At 47.0% G+C, this 23,021-nt stretch overlaps 1 protein-coding gene across 9 annotated transcripts in view; it reads left to right on the top strand.

Moving 5' to 3' along the window:
- Positions 1-23,021, top strand: part of GRAMD1B (GRAM domain containing 1B) — a 333,312-nt gene that overhangs the window by 169,013 nt on the left and 141,278 nt on the right. For all 9 annotated transcript variants that reach the window (XR_012155938.2, XR_012155937.2, XR_012155939.2 and 6 more), the window contains one exon: positions 616-693. Coding sequence is in view for 6 of the 9 variants with exons in the window: in XM_073321018.2 (XP_073177119.1) it covers positions 616-693 (78 nt within the window). In the remaining 3 variants the exon portion in view is untranslated. The remainder of the gene's footprint in view (positions 1-615; positions 694-23,021) is intronic.

The following is a 23,021-nucleotide window of genomic DNA, read 5'->3' as shown; positions in this document are numbered from 1 at the left end:
GTGGAGTTCCCTATTTGCTCTGCAACAGGAAGTAATTTGCAGTACTCTTTTGCGGCTTACCTTTTGAGCGGAGGGATGCATGGCTTTGCTCTTCCCACCCATTTGGGGGAGGGGAGCATCCGCTAGGGAAACGTCATGGTTGGGAGGAATGATCCAGGTGGCTGTAATGCAGGTTGCACAAAGAGGGGGAGTCCTAGTACACCTCCCTCACCCCCCACCCCCATCCCGTGGTCACATAAGGCCAAGGCACGATTTAGCAACTTAAGGCAAGATATGATGCACGAAGCAAGATATGATGCTGGTCTCTTACTTGCAAACCTAAGGCCTGGTCTATACACATGTGCACCTGTAGACGTTATTTGGATCAGTATAATTAGACTGCGGCAACTCTGTGTGGACACTGTTATATTGATAAGAGTGAGTGTCCGCACAATGAGACCTGCAGTCGTTTAACTAAAATACTTTTCAAACTAATCCAGTGAAATCAGTGCACGCACTGTGTAGACAAGTACTAACTCTGTGTAGTTTAATTCTTTACCTTTTTTCTTTAGGTGAGTGAAGCAGCTGGACCATCCAGATCTCTAACTGCTTATGTCTTTCTGTCTTTTTCTGCAGCAGCCAGCAGAGTAGCCAACAAAGCAGCCATGATGACGATTCATCCCGATTCCTGAGTCCCCGAATGCGTGACGAAAGGTAGGCCTGTCCAGCAGTGGGGAATTGGGGAGATGACGGTAATCTTGATCAGCCTGAACGTGGGTATTGGTTTGTGCTGTTTGTTTATTATCAGGCAAATTATGGCTCATATTTTAGGTATAAAACTGTTTTCATGAATGATGTTAACAAGTAACACCCCCAACCCCTATCCCCTAAAGCCCTGCAGTCCTAGTGAGAAACTTGCACCAAGAATGCATCATTTGTATTCTCTGCAAACACTTCTCACCATTGCAAATAAAGTGAATGTTGGGTATTAGTGTATACTTTGCTTTGGGATGTTGTCAGTTTAAACCTAAAACTGGAAAACCTAATTATAGTGGAAACACAGAAGGAGGAACCTGCAATCAGAGGTAATAAGATGAAATCAAGTAACACATCAAATGTAGATAATGTTTGTAAACACAAGTGACACCATTAGTACAGGATGCACACTAGGTGAAGGTAGCCTTGCAAACACAGGTAACAGTACGTATAACAAGGCACATGCAGCAAGCAACACTTATATAAATGCAGGTTATGTTACAGTCACAGAAAATATTGAACAGATCCTCTTACCGTAGCAAATGTTGATAATATTGATATCTGATCAGTTACTGATAATACATGAATGTGACTGAGTACTGCTGCATAGCAGGGAATCTGGAGATATCTGGAACATTGCACAGCATATAAGAAGATAAAGAAAGCAAAACTCTAAATGGGTAGAAGAGTTTGGATAGTTCATGGATGGGACGTGCCATTATGGGTAGTATATGTGTTTGACAGTGAACAGTTGTTTATGTGGCTCCTGGAGTCTGAACACCAAGATGTTTGATGGGTCAAGAGTGAGATAATGGAAAAAAGAATAATGTGTTGGAAAATCAGATGTTAAGTAGGAGGAATGTCTGTGAAAGGAGGAAGGAGATACCTGTCAGTGTAAGGAAGAGAACAGTCCGTCATGGTCTAGTTTCTCTGTGTGGCTTGACAAGGATTGTCATCGTGGATTGAGTATTGTGGTTGCTATATGTTGTTTTACATGGGTTGCTTTTCTGTCTAAAATGCAAATTGCTCTCACATAGCTTTAAAGAGGTTGTGAGAAGTGTGTAGTTGAGTGCCTAAACCTAATGGGTATATCTACGCAGCAATTAAACACCCCTGGCCATGGTCAACTGACTCGGGCTTGTAGGGCTTGGACCGCTGGGCTGTTCAGGCTCTGGACCCTAAGATCTGGGATTTTGTGGTGGGAGGGTCCCAGAGCCTGGGCTCCAGCCTGAGTCCAAACGTCTGCATGGCAATTTTTAGCCCTGCAGCCCGAGACCCAGGAGCCTGAGTCAGCTCAGCCAGGCCGTGCTGCAGGTCTTTTATTCCAGTGTAGTCATACCCTAAGAGGCATAGGGGCTCGTAGGACAGGGCATGGAGCTAGGAGTGAGGAGACCTGCATTCTGTTCCCAGCTGCGACCTTGGGCAAGTCATTATTTGTGCCTTAGTTTCCCCATGTGAAACATTGGGATGATGATATTTATCATCCTCTGTAAAGCACTGTGAGATTCTTGGGTGAGGAGGACCACAAAAGTGTAAAGTAATGCCTTTAAGTGGGTTTCCTTGGGTAAATTATCCAATAGGGTATCACTGGAGGTGTGGCAAGAGCTGGACAGTAGAGATTGATGGGCTGTTTTTACCTGGAGGCTCATCTTTATCTGCTATATCCAGCAAAACTGAGCACAAGAAGAGGTAAGAGGCATCCTGAGCCATTTGCCAGTCTCCTTGATTCCATGTTGCTGTTCAAAACCTTTCTGTCCCATTCTAGTGAGGTGAATGAATTGGCTCAAAAAATACAGCACTGCACCTCAAGAGTCCAAAGTGCTGTAAAAATATTGGCTAATTAATCTTTCTAATACCCTGCAGTAGGTAATTGCCATTTCCTAATTTTATGTTTTGGGAAACTGAGGCACAGGAGTGTAAATGACTTGCACAGGGCCACGCAATGTGGCAGTGGAAGGATTAGAACTCCTGAGGTCCTCACTCCCAGTTACTTATGTGCCTGATGTTCATTTATACTCAAGCCCCCTTACCTGACAAATCATAAATGATGTGTCATTACCAGACTGTTACTGGTCCAGTGTAAACTCAGGGTGTACACACTGAGGTTCAGCTTCACCTAGTCTTTGGGTTTATCTACTTTTGGATGTGCATAGTTCTAGTCAATATGTAAGGTGCTTTTCCCCTTGCCTAGCAGCACTGGTGTTGTGAGCACTGGGAAGAAACCCACGGGCACAGGTGTTGCTTTTGGAAACGGAACTGTTTTTCCCATGTGCTTTGCAAGTCAAAACTATGAAGTTACCTTCCCCACATTTATCTTCCAAACCTTTACCCAAACAAAACACCGTTGCCGATTGATCATTAGCTTCTTCTTCTGCTTAATAAACACCCAACTGAATTTGTACCAGATTCCTCTGCAAGGCTAGTGTTGAGACTAGGGCCATGTGTACACTACAGGACTACAGTGGCACAGTTATGCCACTGTAATACCCTAATATAGACACTCCTACAGCAACAGAAGGGGATTTTCCATCACACCAGATAATCCACCTCCCCAAGCGGCAGTAGCTAGCTCGATGGAAAAATTCTTCTGCCAACCTAGTCATATCTATACTGGGTTAGGTCGGCATAACGATGGCTCTCAGAGGTGTGAATTTTTCACACTCGAGTGCCATATGTATATCAACCTAATTTTAAGTGTAGACCAGGCCTAGTTTGTGATTGAGCTGTTCCTCTCTGTCTCTTGTGTTGGGGACAGTTGTCAGGTATGCAAGGCAGATATCCAGCAGCTGGGTAAATATTTCTTTGCAATTCAAGCAGCCCAAAATTAATAAATTTCAGACTCTTGGGGTGGATTTATTTTTGCTTCATACTGCAGCATTGGCACAAAAGAGGCTGAAAAATGAATACCTATAAAATCTTTGCATATTATTTTTTATTATTATTATTGTTACTATTTTATTAGTTATTATTTCAGCCAAACAAGAAGAGTTAGTATTACTGCATCTCCTAGTCCATATTGGATCAGAACCCAGTCCATTTTCTTCTGTGACACAGCAGCTACAGGCTCTGTGTTACTGCAACCTCTTTTACTATTCTGGTCTAGAAAGCTGGTTTTATTACAGCCTCTAGTCCCGTACTACACCTGAACTTTGACTTCTTAAATTGACTAGGTCCTGTTACCACACTGTTCAGCTTTGGGATCAGGCAATGTGGCTTTCGCTCCTCCCGGGAATAGCACAGTATCACAATCTAAGGCTTTTAACATCCTTCTTGGTGTCTGGTAGCATAAAGAAACGAGCCCCTAGGAAGGGACACTTACAATAAAGGCTCTTAGTGAAGTCTCACTCTCCAATGTGAGCTGCATTGATGTCTGCTAAACCCCTGACAATCATCTTCACTCATGACATAAGTTCTGGACCTGGGGGTGCTGCCACACCGCTTGGCTTGAAGTGGTTTCCATTATGGGTTTACGGTTTGGTTCAATGGCTCTCACGCACCTGCACTATTAAAAAAAAAAAAAAAAAATTCTAGCACCCCTGACTCGCAGAAAAGCCTTTAATTTAACTTTTTTTCCTTTCAAAATTAGCAGTATATTTGCAGCATGTGGTAGTAGTTTTCATGAAGTTCTAAAGCTGAGTGACTAGCATGGGCTTCCAGTTTTATTCTCCCTTGATGGCATCTAGGTCAGATTTGCTTGCTTTATAAGTCAAAAGCTGATTTTAGTTTCTGCCAGTGTTCCAGACTCACCCTGGCTCTGGCGGCAAATGGGGAGGCAGGCGACCCCTACTGCCCCTTCTGCTTCTCCCCTTTGCACAGATGGGGACACAGAGAGGTAAAGTGACTTGCCCAAGGCCAAACAGCCTGTCAACGAGTGAGGTGGGAACAGAACCAAGAATCCTTGGCTTTGTCCCACTCAACAATGGAGTTCACCCCCCTCCTAGTGCCTTCTCCCCACCACAATGCCTCTCAGACACATAGGCTACTCTGAATCAAAAACACAGAGAGCAGGTTTATAAAGTCAGATGCCATTATACTTGGTTAATTTTCTGACTGTGAGCTGCAGTGATAAAGGGAGAATTAATATACTCCTAGTTAGGAGCTGGTTGCTGATTATGTGTTTGTGATGTTGCATTCAAGTTTAGATGGTTAAATACTTTGCAAGGGGTGGCTGTATTCTGTGTTTACTAGTCTCAGCTGCTCTTATCCTTGCAGAAGAGAGTGCATCGCCCCTTAAGCCACAGCTGGCATGAAAAACATGAGGAAGGAAATGCTTCTTTCCAGGATGACCTGAGGCACTTCTTCCAACTTGTCTCCTCTCACAGGATCAGAGATCCTTCTTACTAAGTGTCTGCTAAGCCAAACTCTTGTTGAAGTCAAATTCTTCGTAATTAATTCAATGGCAGATGAGCTGTGTAAGGACTGAATCAAAGCTTAGTAAGGACCTGAAGATTTGACTCACTCAGGAGAGAGCAAGCCAGCCATAAAGAGCTAATTAATAATCCAACAGAGTGTTTGGCTCAGAACTAGTGCCTGCTAGTTGTAGCTAACCCTTTCCTTAATATGTTTCACTCCAATTACTAGTCTCTCTGGTGCTGTTGATCCTGGCATAATTTGCTAGCTGAGAACACTATACTACTAGATCACAGGGAAATTGACAGCAAAGCAGACAGGTGCTTAGATATTATCTGAGTTTTGTCTGATGCTGGGAAACGTGAAGTCAGATCACCTTGGTCTGGGATTTTATAGGCTAAGCAGGGTCAGGGCAGGGCGGTCTCCAGGTACGGAAAGAAGCAGTGTCCTGGTGATTCAGTAGACAGTGCTGTCCCCTTTTGAGCCTGGACTGAACCAAAGTTTTGGTGTGGTGCTGGACTGGGCTGCTGGAGGTGCCGCCTTTCAGATGGGGTGCGAAGTGGAGGTGCTGACCAGGTATAGTCATTATTAAAGATCTCCATATCCCCCGTATAAAGTAGTGGTGGCAGTATCCCCAGTGACCTGTGTCTCATAAGGTGACCTCAGGATTGCTGCTGTTTATGTTTAATTCCAAGTAATTTTTATGTATTGTTTAACTGACTAGACTAATCTTAAATTGACCTAAATCCAGGGCTGGTAAATTGCCTTTACCTCTGTTGTTTGCCGTTGTAATCACGTCAAGCTCCAGGGCAGAGGCGTAGTGGTGTAATCTCTTCTTGGGGTGGGGAACAGTGGTTCACGCTCATTGGACTGACAAAAAGTCTCATTCATTTTTTTAGTTTTGTATAATGCATTATGCTGGTTATGCATTACAGGGGAAATCTCTAGAGGTTTGGAGTCTGGGCTGGATCCAGATAAGCACCCAGAGACTCAGCTTCTGGGGCAGGCTCTATGAACAGCTTGAATTTGCCAGCCTGGACTGCACATTGGGTGAGGCAGATCTTTCTCATGGATCTTATTTATTTTCTTTCAAGAGCAATAAAGAGCCCCCATTTGCAGGCTCTGAGTATCCTGCTCATTATTTACAATGACAAAACCAAATGTGCTGTTCACTTATCTACCAAGCAGCAGCTCTGAATACAAATACCACCACCCACTGCACCAACCAGTGCTTCAATATCCCCTAACTCTCAGGAAAGTCCAGAAGAAACAAACAGCCGATGCCAGCTCTTTCAGACCAGGGTCAGAGGGCATTCCAGAGCCCAGGGGCACTTACAGAGAACAACCTGCCAGTCACCCCTGCCTCTGTTATACTCAGGTGAATGTAGCATCAGCACCGCTTCTGCCAGGCCATGCCTCTTGAGTGTGTCAGCACCTCTTTATTGCATCTGGAGGGTGACGAGTTTGTGTGAAATTAAAGGTGGTGATGGTGGTGGGGAAGATTGTGATGTTTTTCAAACTGCATTAAAAGTTTGTTGTGACTTTTTGGGGGAAATCTTAATACAAGCAGCCCAGGTCCCCCCTCCTCACTGCACATGCCAAAAGAACAGGCCTTTAAAAGCATCTCCCAGCTGCTGTGTACCTGCTTGCACCTGTGTGGCGGAGGCAGCGTTCGCGCATGCTTCCAGTATGGCCTTAATTTTTCTGAGCCTGCCAGAGCACGTGTCTTAAGGGATCCTGCACTCAGCACTCTTGCTAACTATAGTAAAAAGCAAGTTCGTACCCCCTCTGGAATCAACTTCCCTGTGCAGCCTGCCAGGATCTGAGGATCAAGCACCTTTGTCCCTCCTCCCTAGCATACCACCTCTGACATCACACGCAGGTAGAGCTCTGCACACAGCACCATCTCATTCCTGCAGAACTAGGACAGAGAGAGAGAGGACCTGCACCCACCCTGATACACATGGGAAGCCGTTGGGAAGTGAGGATATCCCAGGCACCAGCAGAGGGACGCTGGACTACCGGGCAACTGTGGAAAGATACCAGAAAGGAATATGTGACTGGGTAGGGCTCATCTCTTGGCTCTGTCCAGCCATATCTTAATTACCAGCCTTCACTTAGCAACAAAGATGGTACCAAGGATATCACCAGTTGAGTTAACTTGTAAGTGATCTGACTCGACAGGACGAACAAACTCGGAGCTGTGATTCACACAGGGCTGAAGTCCTTGGATTCCTTCAGACAGGACGCTGACTTTGCCCTGGTGTTGGACTGCTGTGGCTGCTGCTGTTGGTATGCCACTCCGTGGGATGTAGGCACCAGACTTGGCTGGTGTACCACAAGGCCAAACCATGGTTCAGAACCCGTGCCCTGAGAAGGTCTCCTGCAGCACAGCAGTGAAGCATGTCTGTCACTTGCATGTGTCTTCCCTGAGGAAAAAACTCGCCTTCCGCAGAGCCATGTAAGTTGACAGGTGTGGGTGAGGCTGAGCGTGGGTCCTGTGCTGGGGTGCAGTCTGTGGGTATTATGTTTGTGCATCCAGGTGTCTGGGAATGAGAGATGTGGCTGAATACACTGTGCAGGTGCATTCAGAGTTCTAGAAGGGGAAAGCTAGCAAAGCAAACTAGGAAGGAGTTTAATTTTGAGGTGCTGGACTGGGACCTAGGAGACCTGGCTTCAGTTCTCACCTCTGCCAAGATTTCCTGTTTAGGTCTCTTCATCTCTGTGTGCCTCTGTTTCCCATCTATCAAATGGGGAGGAGAATCCCTTCCCTACCTCACAGGCGTGTTGTAAGGATGGGTTCACCGATGTCTGCGAGTTACTCAGATAGCCACATGAGCACCTAGGAGCTGATTTGTGATGCCCAGATGATGTTAGCCCATAGATGCTGCTCCTTTTTAAAGGAGTGGCCCGAAGATTGACTAGGGCTGAGCAGGAGAAGCCCTGGAGGCCTGGGTGAGATGAGTACACAGTACTGTTGAGGTTTTTAAGCAAGTGCATCAAGATGGGGTTATGCACAAACCACACCAAACTGTTCACCCCTGTTGAACTGCAAGTTCAGGCTTACTCATGCACTCGCTTCTGTTTGAACTGCAGGCTTGTTCTTTATTGTGACCCTGAGGCGCCCCTGGGACTTACAGAAGAGAGCAGGCTTAAATGAAGTGTAAATGCCATGCCGCTGAACCAGCAGGAAATACAATCCTTAAGCTCATACACACAAGAACCATCAGTGCTGCTCCCCAAGCATCCAAAAGTCCATGGAGGGGGATGTGAGGAGAGAAACAGACGAGGGGAATGGAGAGGAATGGACAGAGGGGGTGGGGAAGAGAGATGAGAGAAATAGACAACAGCTAGAGGGTGATGGATAAGTGATTGAACCAAAATGGGGGGGCAGGGAAGGACAGTTCATCTCAGGACAGCTCAAGAAGTAAAACATTCTGTTCACAAATCGTATCGTGACTGCAGATTAATCACCTGCCCAGGCCGATGCAGTACCCATGTGCCACCAAACCTGGTGTAGCAGCCTCTGAGCCTCCTCTCTCTCACACCAGTGTAACTCCATTAAGGTCCAAGGAGCTGCTCTTGGTTTACACTGGTGGGAGCAAGTGGAAGGTCAGGCCTATTTCCTCCATCTGAGGCTCCCAATGGATCTTACACCAACCTTTGCCTGCTCCTACTTCCCCTTGCCCCCGAGAGGCATGGTGGTGGTAACACCCTGTGTCCCTGTCGCCGTTCTGCTGTGCATGGAGGTACAGACGGGACTGTCTCACACTGCCAGTCCCACAGCTTCAGGGAGTCTATTTCCCATTGCCCAGGCAGCCCGAGCGATTGTGGAATGCTGCCATCTGCACGCAGTGACCGGGGTGGATGTCTTGCTGCTGTGTTACTCTGACTGAGGCAGCCTGGTGCACTGGGGTCTCCTGCGTTAATAAGGAGAAGGATATTCAAGAGTAAGAGAAAAGGAATGGAGGTGGTTTTGGCGGAGTGGGATAAATAAGAGGCAGCTGCTGCTGCCCAATGCCAGTGTAAAATTCGGGGCGAATCGGCTCCTAGCTCAGTGTGCTGGCAAGAGATGGGTCTGAGTTGAAATGGTCCCAGTAAAGCCCCAAGCTGGGTGCAGCTTCTATCAGTCGAGGTTTGTTGCAAACCTCAGAGTGACTTTGTCAGAAGTACTGCTAAGGTTCCTGGGCTTATTGAGCCTGCCCAGGGGTGTGTTTTAAGGGATCTGGGGCAAGAGAGGTGTGGGCATCTTGAGGAAGCCCCTGAGGGAGTGCCTAGATGGGGGCCACACATCTCCAACCCACTCAACTCAGGCATGCGGGACTTTGTGAGCCCACCTGGACCGACACTGAAGGAATCGTCTGTTTGCAGCGCTGCAACTTGCTGAGCTCTTGTCTTAGCATTCTGGACGGACAGCATGCAGAAGCCTGGTAACACACATGCACTCATCCTCTGTGGAGGAAAGGAGCACCCCAAATCCGTCTCTGGTGATTGACCCTTGGCAGACTGAGAACTGGCATTGCTGGGCTCTGGAGAGACCCTTTCTCCAGCTGGGTTGTGGGAGGTTATGGTTTTATCCTCTTGTGGGGCCTTTGAAGGTGAAAAGGAAATGAAGAGGTGGAAGTAGGGACGTCCCCAGGAATAATGGGTGAGCTTCAAACCTTTCGGAGGTTTGGATAAGCACCCCAAGCCTGGCCATTTCACTGACTATCCACCCCTCTTGGTTGGGAGTTTCACAGGAGCAGGCTTTTCGGTGAGAGTACTGCTTCCACGCAGGAGACAAAGACTTTGAGAACCAGCCTCTTCGTTGCTCCCTGCCCAGTCCTGGCCTGAGCCAGCAAGTGCAGAAGCTGCCACACACATGCAAAATCATGAGAGGGGAAAAAAATAACCCAAACTTTTCAAACCTGGAAAAAATTGTGGGATGGCTTTTGGGTGAAGGTGCAGGGCAGCAATTCAGGTTTGAGATGCATTTGGGGAAAGGTGTTGGGGTTGGGTTCTGGATGGTAGTTTGGGCTTCAGATGAACCTGGCAAAGGTTATGAGTGGCCATTCGGTTTGGTTAATATTTTATGTGAACTGGTTCATCCCTCATTAACCAATGTCCAGTTCCCACCCCTCGCTGACCATGAGTTTATCTGTGTAGCTTCCTTTAATTTTCCTTTACATACCCTGCATGGCTCAGGATTTATTAGACTAGTATGTATGAGTTGTCTGTGCTGGGGTTGGGATGGTTGGTTGTGTGTGTGCTGGAGGTGGTGGGGTTTGGGGGTTAATGAGAGATGGGGCCAGACCTCTGGCTCTGAGCCCCACTCCTGCTCTGAACTTTGGAAAAATTTGGATTCGGATCCAGATCCAAAACCTGCTGACCCTTATGGCTACAGTGCCAAATAGCTGAGCTTTGGAGAAGTCCAAATGTGAAGGATGCAACTCCCCTCTGTTAGCAATGAAGGAGTATAGTCTTCAGTTGGTACCAGTGCCAGTTGCCCCCCTCATTGCACAGACAGCCCGTGGTATGACTTTTTGCTGGGACTTACAGGAACGGGCTACAGCGATTTGATGAGAGCTACACTGCTTCGCTAGGACCGGCACATCTGCTGCTGTTGGCAGACCTGTCAGGGCGCAAAGATCACCTGCTTCCAATTCCTCCTACGCCAGCATTGTTCTCCCTCCAATGTCTCAGAGGTGGGCTGTTAATTATAGCGCATGCCACTGCCTGCTTGTGGACGGCATTGTTGGGTAAAGTAGGTTTGACAAGCGGCTGGGATAAGATAAATTCCTCCTTTCTCTGCCAAGCTTGGAACCTTTTGCACCTGGTGTCCCAGCTCCGGGAGCCCCCAGCTGCCCTTTGGAGATGTATCCAGTACAGGAGGAGAAAGATCTGTCCTCTCCATTACATGAGCTCCTAGAACACTCTGTTCTCAGCTGAATAGGGTCTGTTTTTTCATAGCCCTTTCATTAGATCAGCACAGATTCTGGAATTTGATGGCCCCCAGCAAGGTTATGCCATCCCCCCATCTCTGTCATCCTTCCTCTTCCCCTCCATGATATGCTGACCCATGATCTGAGAAAGGGGGTAGGGCAGGGGTGGGCAAACTTTTTGGCCCAAGGGTGACATCGGGGTTGCAAAACTATATGGAGGGCCAGCTAGGGAAGTCTGTGCCCCCTATCTGCCCCCTCCCACTTCCTGCCCCCTGACTGCCCCCCTCACAATCCCTGACCCATCCAACCCCCCGCTACTTGTCCCCTGACTGCCCCCTCCTGGGACTGCTGCCCCTAACTGCCCCCCCGGGACCCCACCCCCTATATACCCCCCCCTGCTCCCTGTCCCCTGACTGCCCCGACCCTTATCCACACCCCCGACCCCTGACAGGCCCCCCAGGACTCCCACACCTATCCAAGGCCCTCTGTTTCCCGTCCCCTGACCGCCCCCACCCAAACCTCTGCCCCATCCAACCACCCCTGCCCCTGTCCTGACTGCCCCCCTCAGAACCTCCAACCCATCCAACCCTCCCCTGCTCCCTAACTGCCCCCGACCCATCCAACCGCCTCCTGTCCCCTGACTGCCCCCCAGCACTCCCCGCCCCCTTACCATGCCGGAGCCAGTCGCGCTGCCCACCTCTGGGGTAGGGTGTTTTCTCTCCAGCAAGGTTGGGAAGTATTTGGGGGACTGGATAAGCCTTCCCTTTCCCTCTTGTTGCCCTGTGGGGGTAAGATGCAGGTAGGAGACATGGCAGGATAGGTCTCTTTTGTAGAGCCTTTTCTTGTGCTCTGATATCCCCCAGTCTTGAGGAATTCCACAGTTGCCACTTATATGGGTGGATGGACCTGAATTTTAGAAAAGTCCCATGCTGTCCATGAAATTAAGAGGGACGGATAATTTTATGTCTGAGATCTGTAGTTGTGCAGAAAGAGTTCATGCTTCAGGATATCCAGCTGACTGCTCTGTTCAAAAATTCATTCTCGAGTCCTGTGGCAATCAGCAGAATGCATTATGGGTGCTTTTTCCTCTAACGCATCTGGCATGGGCCAGACGTTGGACTTCATAGGCTACTGTTCCAAGCTTGTGTTGTAAAATGAAGCATGCCTATTGTTAAATCCCTTGGGAACATAACAGTAATAATTAGTAACAACAATATTTAGCTCTTATTCAGAGCTTTTCATCTGAGAATCTCAAAAGGCAAGGGTAAGTCAGTATCATTATCCCTGTTTCATAGGTGGGGAAACCAAGGCACAGAAAAGGGGAAGTGCCTTGTCCAAGGTTAAACAGCAGGTCATTGGCAAAGCTGGGACAAGAACCCAGGTCTCCCAACTCCCAGCCTAGTTCCCTTTCCACTGGACCAGTGTCTCCCTGTGTGGTTAGATAAGCCTCCAGCTGTTCCTTGCATATCTCACTGCACAGGGAGAAAGTTTGACAGAAGTCATGTTGAGCTGCGTCACAGCCCCTGATAGACAGCAGTGTGTATGTGGGGGAAACGACAAGATGCTTTTAATGCTTCTTGTTTCCAGGTAGGAGAAGCTGGCTCTGATGGTCTCAGTCCTGTGTCTGCCTGTTTGCATGTGCAGAAGGGCAGTTGTGTAATTGAATTCCACCTGCTGACCATATTTAGAGACAGGTCTTTTTGATAATTATAGCTAGAAAAGTGACACTATCAAAATGATATTGTGGGGTTCTACATTCAGGGTCACATTTCCAGCCCAGCCTTAAGCAAGACACTCTTTTTTTTTCTCTTTTGTGGGGACAAATTGCCGGCATAAATAATTGCAGCTCGTTGGGTCACTTGATATCTAAGTTTCTGGTTGCACCTGTAATCAGGGGCAGTCCTAAGCTGCAGGCACAAATAGTTGCATTTTCAAACTTGGGCCCTTCATTTTTTTGCAGTTGCCAAAATATAGGGCCCATTATTATTATTGATGTGTATGTGTTAGTACCTAGGAGTCCTAGTCAAGGACCAGGACTGCATTGTGTTAGGCGCTGTACAAACCTTACCTTACCTTATACCTTAGTTCCTTCTGTGCCACTGACGCATCAGGCAGTCCACTTCGTTCACTGATTATGGTCACTCGTTAGTTGTGGTACTACTTCCCAGGTGATGCCAACACATTCAATAACGTTTGTCACTGTCTTCTGCCAGTTCTTCCTGGGTGTTCCTTGCTTTCTGTCTCCTCCTTCCTCCTAAAAGGTACCCAATTCAATGCTTGCGTAGCATGTCTCCCATCTTCCATACATTGTACATATCCCAACCACCTCAGCCATTTTCCTTTGATATTTTCTAACATGTCCTGCCCACTCAGCTCCCTTCCTCTCGCATTTGCAGTTTTATCTTTCCATGAAATGTGTCATGTCTTCTTCAACCATCTGTGGTGGGCAGCCTCCAATCTCTCTTTGTTAGCTGTTGTCATTGGGCAAGTCCCTGCTGCATGCGGCAGCGTGCTCAGTACAGTTGCATGGTATAATCTGATCTTGAGTTTGGTGTGGAGGCCTCTGGTTGTCCAGAGGTGGTTCATCCTTCCAAAAGTGGTGTTTGTTTTCCTAATCTCATATGAATATCTTTATCACAGCCACCATCAAGTGTCATCACGCTGCTCAAGTAGCATAACTTTTCTGCCTGTTCGATTTCTTTTCCATCCATGTGCACCTTTGCATCTGTTGTCCAGTTTTCCACCTTTGTAATCTTGGTTTTCTCTGCATTTACTTTCAGTCCAGGTTTTGCTGCTTCCTGTTCTGCCTCTGACGGAAGGGCATAATAAGGCAATGTCATTGGCAAAGTCAAGGCTGTGGAACTCGTCTGCGCTAGCCCATTTTATGCTATCCACAATGTCTTTTGTTGCCTGCTTCCTCACCCAGCCTATTGCTAACACAAAGAGGATTAATAACAACGCTCACCCTGGTCTAATTGTAAAAACACGAAACACAAAGATGGTCCCATCCAAGAACCTGGCCCTTAACCTCTTTGTGAGTTCTGAAGCAAACACCCCCAGTTTTAAAAAGTCAAAAAATTCCCACTCTAAGCTGCCAATGCTGCAAACTTCTCCTGGGAGGTGAAAATGAAGCTGGGCCATTTCTGCCTAGTCACCAGCAATAAAACTTCTGCAATCAGAACTTAGCCGACAAGGCTGGAGATGAGGCAGAGTAAAATTGCATAGCTATATTGATTCTCCGATGCTTCTGGGATAGCTAGGTAGGTACAAGCTCTGAAGGGCTAAAAGGATTAAAATGATCCGTGATGTCAGTTAAATCAGCAGATAGGACTGGCAGATGGCAGGAAGCAGATACTAAAGGCCCACTTGTGCATAGTCACTTTCTGGTTCTGTCCCCACCTCAAATTACAGCAACATTTGGACCCCAGTACAGAATTGGTTGATCAGAGCCTGCTTTGCTGTTCAAAGCCCTGGCTGATAGCTGAGTGCCTGCGAAGCTCATTCCCTGAGTGGGCTCTGCATGGCTCATCAGAATGTGTTCCCTCTGCCTGAGCCGAGGGTCACAGCTAGTGCTGCTGACAATATTGCTGCTCCAGCTTCCCCTGGGACTTCAGCACGTGGTGGGGCAGGAGGGAATAGGGAGGAGCTTCTGGGCATAGCTTTCTCCATCTGGCTGGAAGGTGCTGTTGTCCTTATGGATCCCTTCAGAGCCCCTTGCTTACAGCACACTCATCTCCCTTAGGGGTGAATCCAAGCTGACCTGTCCCAAGCAGGCTACCTGCCTTGGGATCCATAGGTGGGGTATTTGGGAGGCACATGGAACTATGTTAAGGGGATATGGGCCATTAAGGAGAATGGAAGTAGAGCAGGTAGCTCGGGAAGTGTAAAGTCCCCTCCACCCCACCCAAACCTGAGAGCAAACCCAAATTGCACTTTTTTGAGATAAAAGGAAGTTTGGCAAAATGCTGTATTTTCTCCCCCCAGCACCTGTACATGCATGCCCTGTGTGTTCATGGCAATCAGAACATGGCTCAAATGTGTGAGACCCTCATAAACAAAGGATCATTCTCCCTGTGTTTCCATTCTACTTGTGTAGAGGAAGAAGAGGAGAACACAAAGTTTTGGGGTGCTTTTCCAAACAAAACCTCCCGACATTTCAAATTCACCCGCCGCTAGTAGAAACCTCAGCGTTTTCAGACCACTGGCAGCTCTGTGCACAGCTTGTCCCCTTCTTATGTGTGCAGTGCCCCTGCAAAATCAGTGTTTCCCAATTTTATGGGCAACATACAAATGCTTGCCAGTGCCTCTTACATGCTCTGTGTGCTGTGTGTTACCAAAGCGTATAAATGGTTGCAAAGCTGGGCTTAGGCAAAGATACACCACATACAAGAGATAAAGATGCAGAGCACTGGGGAAATCTGTGTATCTATATCCTTTGTAATTGGTGTCCCTACCAGGGAATAACTAGGTATTCAGGATAAGTCTCACACACAATATTGAAGGCGAAAGGGCAGTGACAAGTATTTATTTGTAGCTCAAAAGGAAAAGACCTTAGTCTTTGCAGAGCTCCAACACATTTGGAGCTGGGATTTTGTGCAGAAGAGCAGTGCAAAAATTTGGATGCTGATCCAAACTTCTGGGGGTGGAAATCTTGTAAGAGCAACCTTTCCTCATGAGACTGCTGCTACTTCCTGCATTCAGTCATGATGGAAGTTCCAGAGGAGAGGTATGACAGAGTGGGATATGTCTGTATCAAATTATGACCTCAATTTTGTATTGTAATCTTCATTTTGTATTATGTGCTGAACACATAGCTAACTTTACTGAATTGCATTCTAGATATCTCCCTTGCTCAGGAAAGGTGCTTGACACCTTGTTGAAGGATCATCACAGAGCAATCTGGAACTATCAGTTTTGATGGTCTCTTAGCTGCTGGCCCAACCCCATGGAACAATGGATTTCCTACACAGGGACATTGGCATGGCTGGTGGAGTGGCAACTTTGCACCCTGGACACATAGCAAAAGGAAAGAGACTGTAGTTAAGAGGGGCTGCTGCTCTGAAAAGGAGAGGGGTTGATCATTGCCACATATAAGCAGATCATGGAGGAGAGAGGGAGGGCAGGAGGGACTCTGGCCAGCCTGAATACTGACAGACCTTTTACTCTTAGATGGGGGAGATCAGGTATGGGGAGGGGCGTGTTATGACTTCTGTTTTTCTCCAGAGATCTGTAACTTTCCAGGATTTTTTAAGAGTAAGGGGTCTGTGGTTAAGAAACATGTTCCTTCCTTTCCTGCCACGTTTTCCCAACAGGGATTAAGCCAGAGTGCCCAGCTAGGAGGAGCTCTGAGGGAAAGTGTGTTAGCAACTAGGGGTCTTGAGAGGTCTGAGGCACTGGTTTTGGGGACTATGGCAGTTGGACTGCGGAGCTCTATGTTCCAAGGAAGGGCTTAGATGAAAGGTCTGAGCCAGGAAGTGTGTTTTTTTTGAGTCCCAGAGCTAGACACAGTGACTCGACTCTACCCAGACCCAGCAATAGGGTCCACTTCTAACAAGCTGATGTCTGTACAGTGCAGTACTGGGCCAGGTTGTGACAAGAGCCTGGAGGCACTTCATCTTCCAGGCCCAGCAGGAAGAGCAAAAAGAGGTTCAGAAACAAATGGAAAATAATAACTGAAAAATATTGTATGAACTTCCTCCAACCTGGAAAAAAATACACATCACCAAACAGGGCACAGAAGTATTCTCCCCCCCCTTGGAGAACCCATGCCAGCTGTATTCTATTTCTTAAGCCAGCAGTTCTCAACTGCAGATCCACAGCCCCCTGCTATGGCTGAAGCCCAGAGCCCTAAGCCACCCCCACTGGGCCCTGGAGCTATTATAGCATACTGGGGGCGCAGGGGAGCTCAGGAAGGAAAAGGTTGAGCCTTAAGCCACTGAACCCTCCTCCCTATCTGGTTCTAAACTGCAGAAGACATGGGAAAAAATGAAGGTGATGGGCTTTGATACTACTTAGTGTCCCTGCCAAACCTGTCTTTGAGGGGGCCTCTTAGGACCCCGACTGGTAGAAGTATCCCATTGCAGGGTGTTTCAAGTTTCCAGTGAGATTTCATGTTTCTTTTTTAAGCCAAATTTGTTCACTGCTGTACCTTTAAATATAAAGCCTCCTCTTGCTAGCTGCTCTCCTGAAGCGTCTACTCGTCCATTGTCAAAATCCGTGAAGAGCATGTTCTTTAACATCAATGACATTAACCCTTTCCCAGTGCCCGTGAGGGCAGCAAGGAGATCATAGTACAGAGGGACATTCCAAGAGCTTTTGACTTTTCCTAGGGAAAAATCCTGGCATCAGATTTCCTCTTTCCTTGGCACTGCTTCTTGTCACGTGAGGTCCTAACCTTCTAGTCTCGCTTTGGGGGTTACTGGAAGTGATTAGGCCAGCCCATGTGTCCATAGGGATGAGAGCCAGACATGTTCTGATTGGCTGCGTGGAGGGAAGGGGAGAGCAGTTCTTGTGAATGAGTCAGCAAGCAGAAGGCAAAGAGAAAGTGTGCAGGATGCACCTCGCTGACTCGAGTTTGCACTGAGCTGCCTCTCTTACTTGGGGGATTAGAATCCCAGGCAGGAGGAGGAAGGAGAAGAAAGAATCCCCTCTGATGCATCAGCAGTACTGGGTCAGTTTTCCCTCTGGCTCTCCCTCTACAAACCTAACTGGGGCTTTCCTCTGAGTGTCCTAGCATCCTTGCTTTCGGCCATGAAAAAGCCCATTGCTATCAGCACTGCCAAGGTTCAAGTTGGCCCTTCATTGCAGGCTCTGGACACAAGTGGAAAAAGCAGTTTAGATTCGACAGCTTCACTCTGGGGAAGAGGTTAGCTTGAAAGAAATACTAATGTTGGTTAATCTCAGTTATGAGAATTTGATTCTGATTATTATTAACCTCAGATCCTTTTGGTTCTGGTCCAAAATTCTTCTCTAATCTCTCCAGGTTTTGCATCTTATCTTGTGGTGGCAGCAGCAGCAAGTTCGGCAGAGACCCGAAGGCAGCTGTGCCTTGAAAATTGGTTCTCCCTCGAGAAGAAATCTGAGAACAGAGAAGAGAGATCAGTGGCTCTTTGCATATAGCACAAACCCTTTGTAAATTTCCCCATCATCGTCCTTTCATCTGCCTAATCATGTCTCTTTCCCTCTGGGGCCAAAACACCCATGCCTAAACAACAAAACAACCCAGAACCATCATAGTTGTGGAATTGCATCTGTCCATGGCGGGATCTGAGGCCACATCTCTGTGCTGCTTCCACCCCAAAAGTGCTGCGTTTGTGTAACCGCGCCAGGATTTCCATCTCCTTGTGGATTTGGCAGTATCTCTCCCTGATTGCTGGGAGACAGTTGCTGTGATTCTGTGAAGGTTTCTGGGGAGCATATTGGAGCACGGACAGACCTCCCTATCCCTGCAGGTGACTGTGCTTGTGTAAGTGCTCATTGTGAGCTGTGTATTCTTCCTCCTCCACCTCCTTCCTTTGCACTTGTTTCCTGGCCTGTTGCAGAGTATTTGTGAGTGTTCCAGTGATAAGATGGCAGCATGTGTCACACCATGCTCCATAACAAGGTCAGCCATTGTAATCAATACTAACCAATCTCCTTCCCTTTCTACCTGGCTGGCTCTTGCTAGACTCTTCTCCTGCTGCCTTTTGCACGTTGGCCCTAACCCCTCCCTGGACCTTGCTGCACTGTTCACACTCTCCCCCGCAACCCATAGTAGTTCGCATTGCAGCAGGCTCGTTACCCTCCTTCCTTTTCTTTTATTTACAATGTTGAAATGTGCTCCCCATGGGATGGATTGAGGGATTCGGCAGGGGGCTTGGATCCTCCAAAGTTTCAGGCATCCTCTCTCTGTCCTGGAGTGAACCTTCCTTCCAGGCCCCCTCCTCCTTCCTCATGGGCTTTATTCAAGGGCCCTTGAGTTCTTCGACTTCTGTCAAGGGAGGTAGGCGCGCCACCTCAACAGACAGTCATCAGCCATGTGCTGCATTGCCACCTGCTGCTTGTTGCTTCATGTGGGTGCCCTCAGAATCGGAGGCATTTATCCCAAAGGTCCTGCCTACCTGCACCCTTGGCTGGTGAACAGGACAGTGAAGTTCCTGAGAAGTGAAAATACTTTGAATGTTACATTCCCTGTTTGCTGCCTGCTATAACACATGGAGGATGCAGGGGGCAGCGTGTCTCTTACTTCATTGTTCCATCACTGTCCTCCTTATCCGGCTGGAAGATCTGTCCCGTGTTAGCCTGGGTATTCAGCATTGAGATGACCCAGGCTGGAGCTGCTGAGAAAAGTTTTTGTGATAATGAGCTAATGGACTTGTGCACCCATGGACAGCAGTCCCCCCCTCCCAAAACTGGGAAACTGGGTTCAGGACCAATCCAACCTGTGTCTTGAGATTTAACCCATCCATCCCCTGCTCTTCTCTCCCTTCAGGCTTTGAAGTGATGGGTCAGTGGGCTTTCTTTTGTTCCTTTGTTTTAATTCCTTTCCAGTCATTCACCTTGTGACTCTCCTTCAAACACATCCCTCCTGCCTCCAAATTATCCTGTCCCAAACCATACTCATTCTGCACCTCTTAACCTCTTCTCACCTCAAACTGTCTCTGCAGTGCCCATTATAGTCTCCCCATTTCCACTACCCTCAGACTCTTGCCTCTTTTTATACCTATAAAAATCACCACTCCTTTTTTCTTTACCCTCCCATTTTGATTCTAATTGTTTCTATGTCTCTGTAAAAATCAGCCATCCTTCTCAGTTTCAACTAAATATCCACCATGGTTCCCAGAATTGAACTAGCGCTCCAGAGAATATCTTTTGGCATTCCTTTAAAAAAGGCTTAGCTAGCAAATATCCCAAAAGTCTCCCTTAACTTGAGAGAGACAAGGTAGGTGAGGTAGTATCTTTTATTGAACCAACTTATGTTGATGGAAGTGACAAGCTTCAGAGTTTTTCCTCAGGTCTGGAGAAAGTAACCAGATATTACTTCATCTTCCTTGTCTCTCTCATATCCTTGCACCGACACGGCTACAACAACTCCCCTAATTTAAGTCTTTGTACATGTTCCAGGACTTTCTTTCCTGTAGCCCTTTCCGTTTATTTCTGTCTCTTTGTATTAACTCCTCTTACTCTCATAGGACACCTACTTCTGCAGCCCTAAAAAGACTTAAATTGATCTCTAATGCTTAGGGATAGGGATGAGAGCTAATCCCGAGGGAAGATTACCTCATATCTGCATACTGCAGGGTTTTTCTCTAGGGAATATCTGGTATTGACCTCTGTCAGGGGCAGGAGAATAGGCTAGGTGAACCTTGTATCTGATCCAGTCTGGCAATTCCTATGAAAGCTGCTTTGGTGCAATTTTCCTTAGTGCAGTATCAGAAACCTTTTCAAGCCCATAGATGGAATGCAGGCTCTGTATAAAGACTGGTTTAATCACTTTACTGTCTGTTTTATGCACTAAGGTGAAAGCTTTGAAAGGGGCTAGTGATTCTCAGGGTTTCAACGCTTGAGTGTCCAACCTGGCACACTTTAAAGGATTATCTGAGGCTGGGCACTGACCACTACCTGAAAATCACGCCCCTTTATAGCGTGTCAAGTTTGGGCATTCAAAATCACTAGACACTGGAAAATTCTGGCCTACCATAAAGTAGAGCTGATCTATTACATTAGTGACTGCTTTGTCTAGTCCCCAAGAGGAAATAAATCCTGAAACATCACATTCTTTACACCTAAAGGTGTGCAAAATATTTACAGTGAAAATTTAAATTGAGTGGCGGGGCTGGGGGCTCCATTTATTTACAAACTAAAAAAATTGACTTATTTCACTGAAAAATCCACTATGTTTCAAGAAGATTTCTCTTGAATCCGGGCTCCTTTTGCAATGTGAATGAACTCATTTCTGAAAGAAAACGCACCCCTCCAGAGCAAAAGGTAGCTTCAAAATTCAAACCTTCCCAAATTTCTGATTAAAAACCAACAAAAAATTGAAAATTCTGTGAAACTGTGTGTGAAAATAGTCATCAGTCTGTTTCAAATCTGAGTGGTATAAATTTAAAAAAAAATAAAAAGTCTCCAATTCCACCCTTTCTGCTTTCTCCAATAAGAGCTTTTTCCTTCTTTCAGAAAGGACCCCTTGCTCTCCCCAGCATCCGTAGGAAAATATCCTGCCGCCTTCCTGTTGCAGGACATGCTTTATCCTCTGCGAGGACCCTCCATCACCCCAACTTTTAAGAGAGAAAGTCTTGTTTCCCACCCCTTCTCTCGAGACCCTCAGATGTAACACATGCCTTTTCAAGCACCACACTCATTTAGTGCAGAAATGAATGGCTTGACATCCACCCAGCATGCCGTACAGAACAACTACAGCTCCCATGATGCAGTAGGCATGTGATGCATCCTCACTCTCTACGCAAATACAGCCTCACATGATTTTCTGGCTGCCGAAGCCCAGAGTCAGCCCCTCATGAAATTTCCCTGAGGAAATAGAGGTGGATCCTACTTTGGGGATGCTGGGCTTGCAGATAACCTCCTCTGACAGCAGAGACTCCAGGACTGCGGAACACTGACTGGAGAGTTTAGAGAGATTCAGCAGTTTAGGCATCTTTTCCCAGTACTCCTTGCAGTCCCTATCCCTTATGTTATGTCTGTTCCCTGTATTCCTTTACCCACACTGCACTCTCCCTAGGCATAATTTCCCCTCTTTCTCTCTCCTTGAAATCTTTTGATTGTTTGTAGCTTTCCCTCTGACCAATTCTCTTGCTACTAGATTTTGTTTTGTGCCGCCTGCTACTTCACTGTCCTTTTTGCTCCACCCAGGGTTGTGCAGACTCCCCTGTAGCTGTGACTGACTGGATAAGCAGTGCTATACTTAAAGTGGCAGGGCCAATGTACAGCATTATGGTCTAAGTGCACACATGCGCATAGAGATCCTAGGAGACTGATATGGCCGGCCTCTCTAAGCCTTTTGGCTTTGCTTCTGTGGATGCTCTAACAATTAGCCCTTTATTATTAGCATTGGACTCCTACTGATTGCTAAGAGTGGAACTGGGACAGGAATAATTCATTTGCAGCAGCTGGATTACAGTCATGTATCCCTGAGAGAGCAGGCCATAAAGGCTGTGTGTGTATCTAAGAATGGACATGTTTGTCTGTACAGCCAACTGTGCTTGCATGGAATGCATAGAGCATATGACATTTGAGACTGGCGAAGGAGCTGGGGAGGGACAGGGGATGGGGCATTTTGGGTGTTGTTTGTAACTCCTGTTAAAGTCAGCATGGGCTAAATGACTAAAATTGAGCTGAATACTTTGAAAATTTACCCTACTCCTCTCTTAGCGATGAATGACCCTTAGAGCATTTGGAGGTTCAATTTAGTTAAGCAACCGGATGACGGGGAGCCTGATTCTGATATCTTGGTGGGGTAAATCAGGAGTATCTCCATTGACATCACTGGGGTGAGGTCAGAAGGAAGCTCTGGATCCTTCCCATAAGTTTCTCTGATCCTCTTATATCTGCAAAACTGAGCTTCTGATTTCATGAGGCCCAGTCTACACCTAAAACTTAGATCAACCTACCTACGTCACTCAGAACTATGAAAAACGTCGCACTCTGAACACTGTAATTAGGTCGACCTAACCCCCGGTGTAGATGCGGCTAGGTCAATTGAAGGATTGTTCTGTTGAACTAGTTACCACTCTCAGAGAAGTGCATTATCTACCGTGACAGGAGTGCCTCTTCCGTCAGGATAAGACGTATCTATGCCTGTACCTGTGCCTCTGTAGTGTAGAATACCCTAAGAGTGGGCTTCGTTGGGGGATGTTCACCACTTGCTGTTTCCAGTTGCCTCTATTGTGTGGTCTTAACTCATCTGCCACCACTCCCAGTTGCTTCAAAAATGAACCCAAAATGTTAACACAACTCCTTTTGGAAATTCAAAAGCCAGGCTGGGTTGGAATTCTGGATCACAGTTTGCTGGGGCTC

Source organism: Lepidochelys kempii, chromosome 22 (assembly GCF_965140285.1).
Source record: "Lepidochelys kempii isolate rLepKem1 chromosome 22, rLepKem1.hap1, whole genome shotgun sequence".
NCBI lineage: Eukaryota > Metazoa > Chordata > Testudines > Cheloniidae > Lepidochelys > Lepidochelys kempii.
This window is presented reverse-complemented; position numbering and strand designations above follow the sequence as displayed.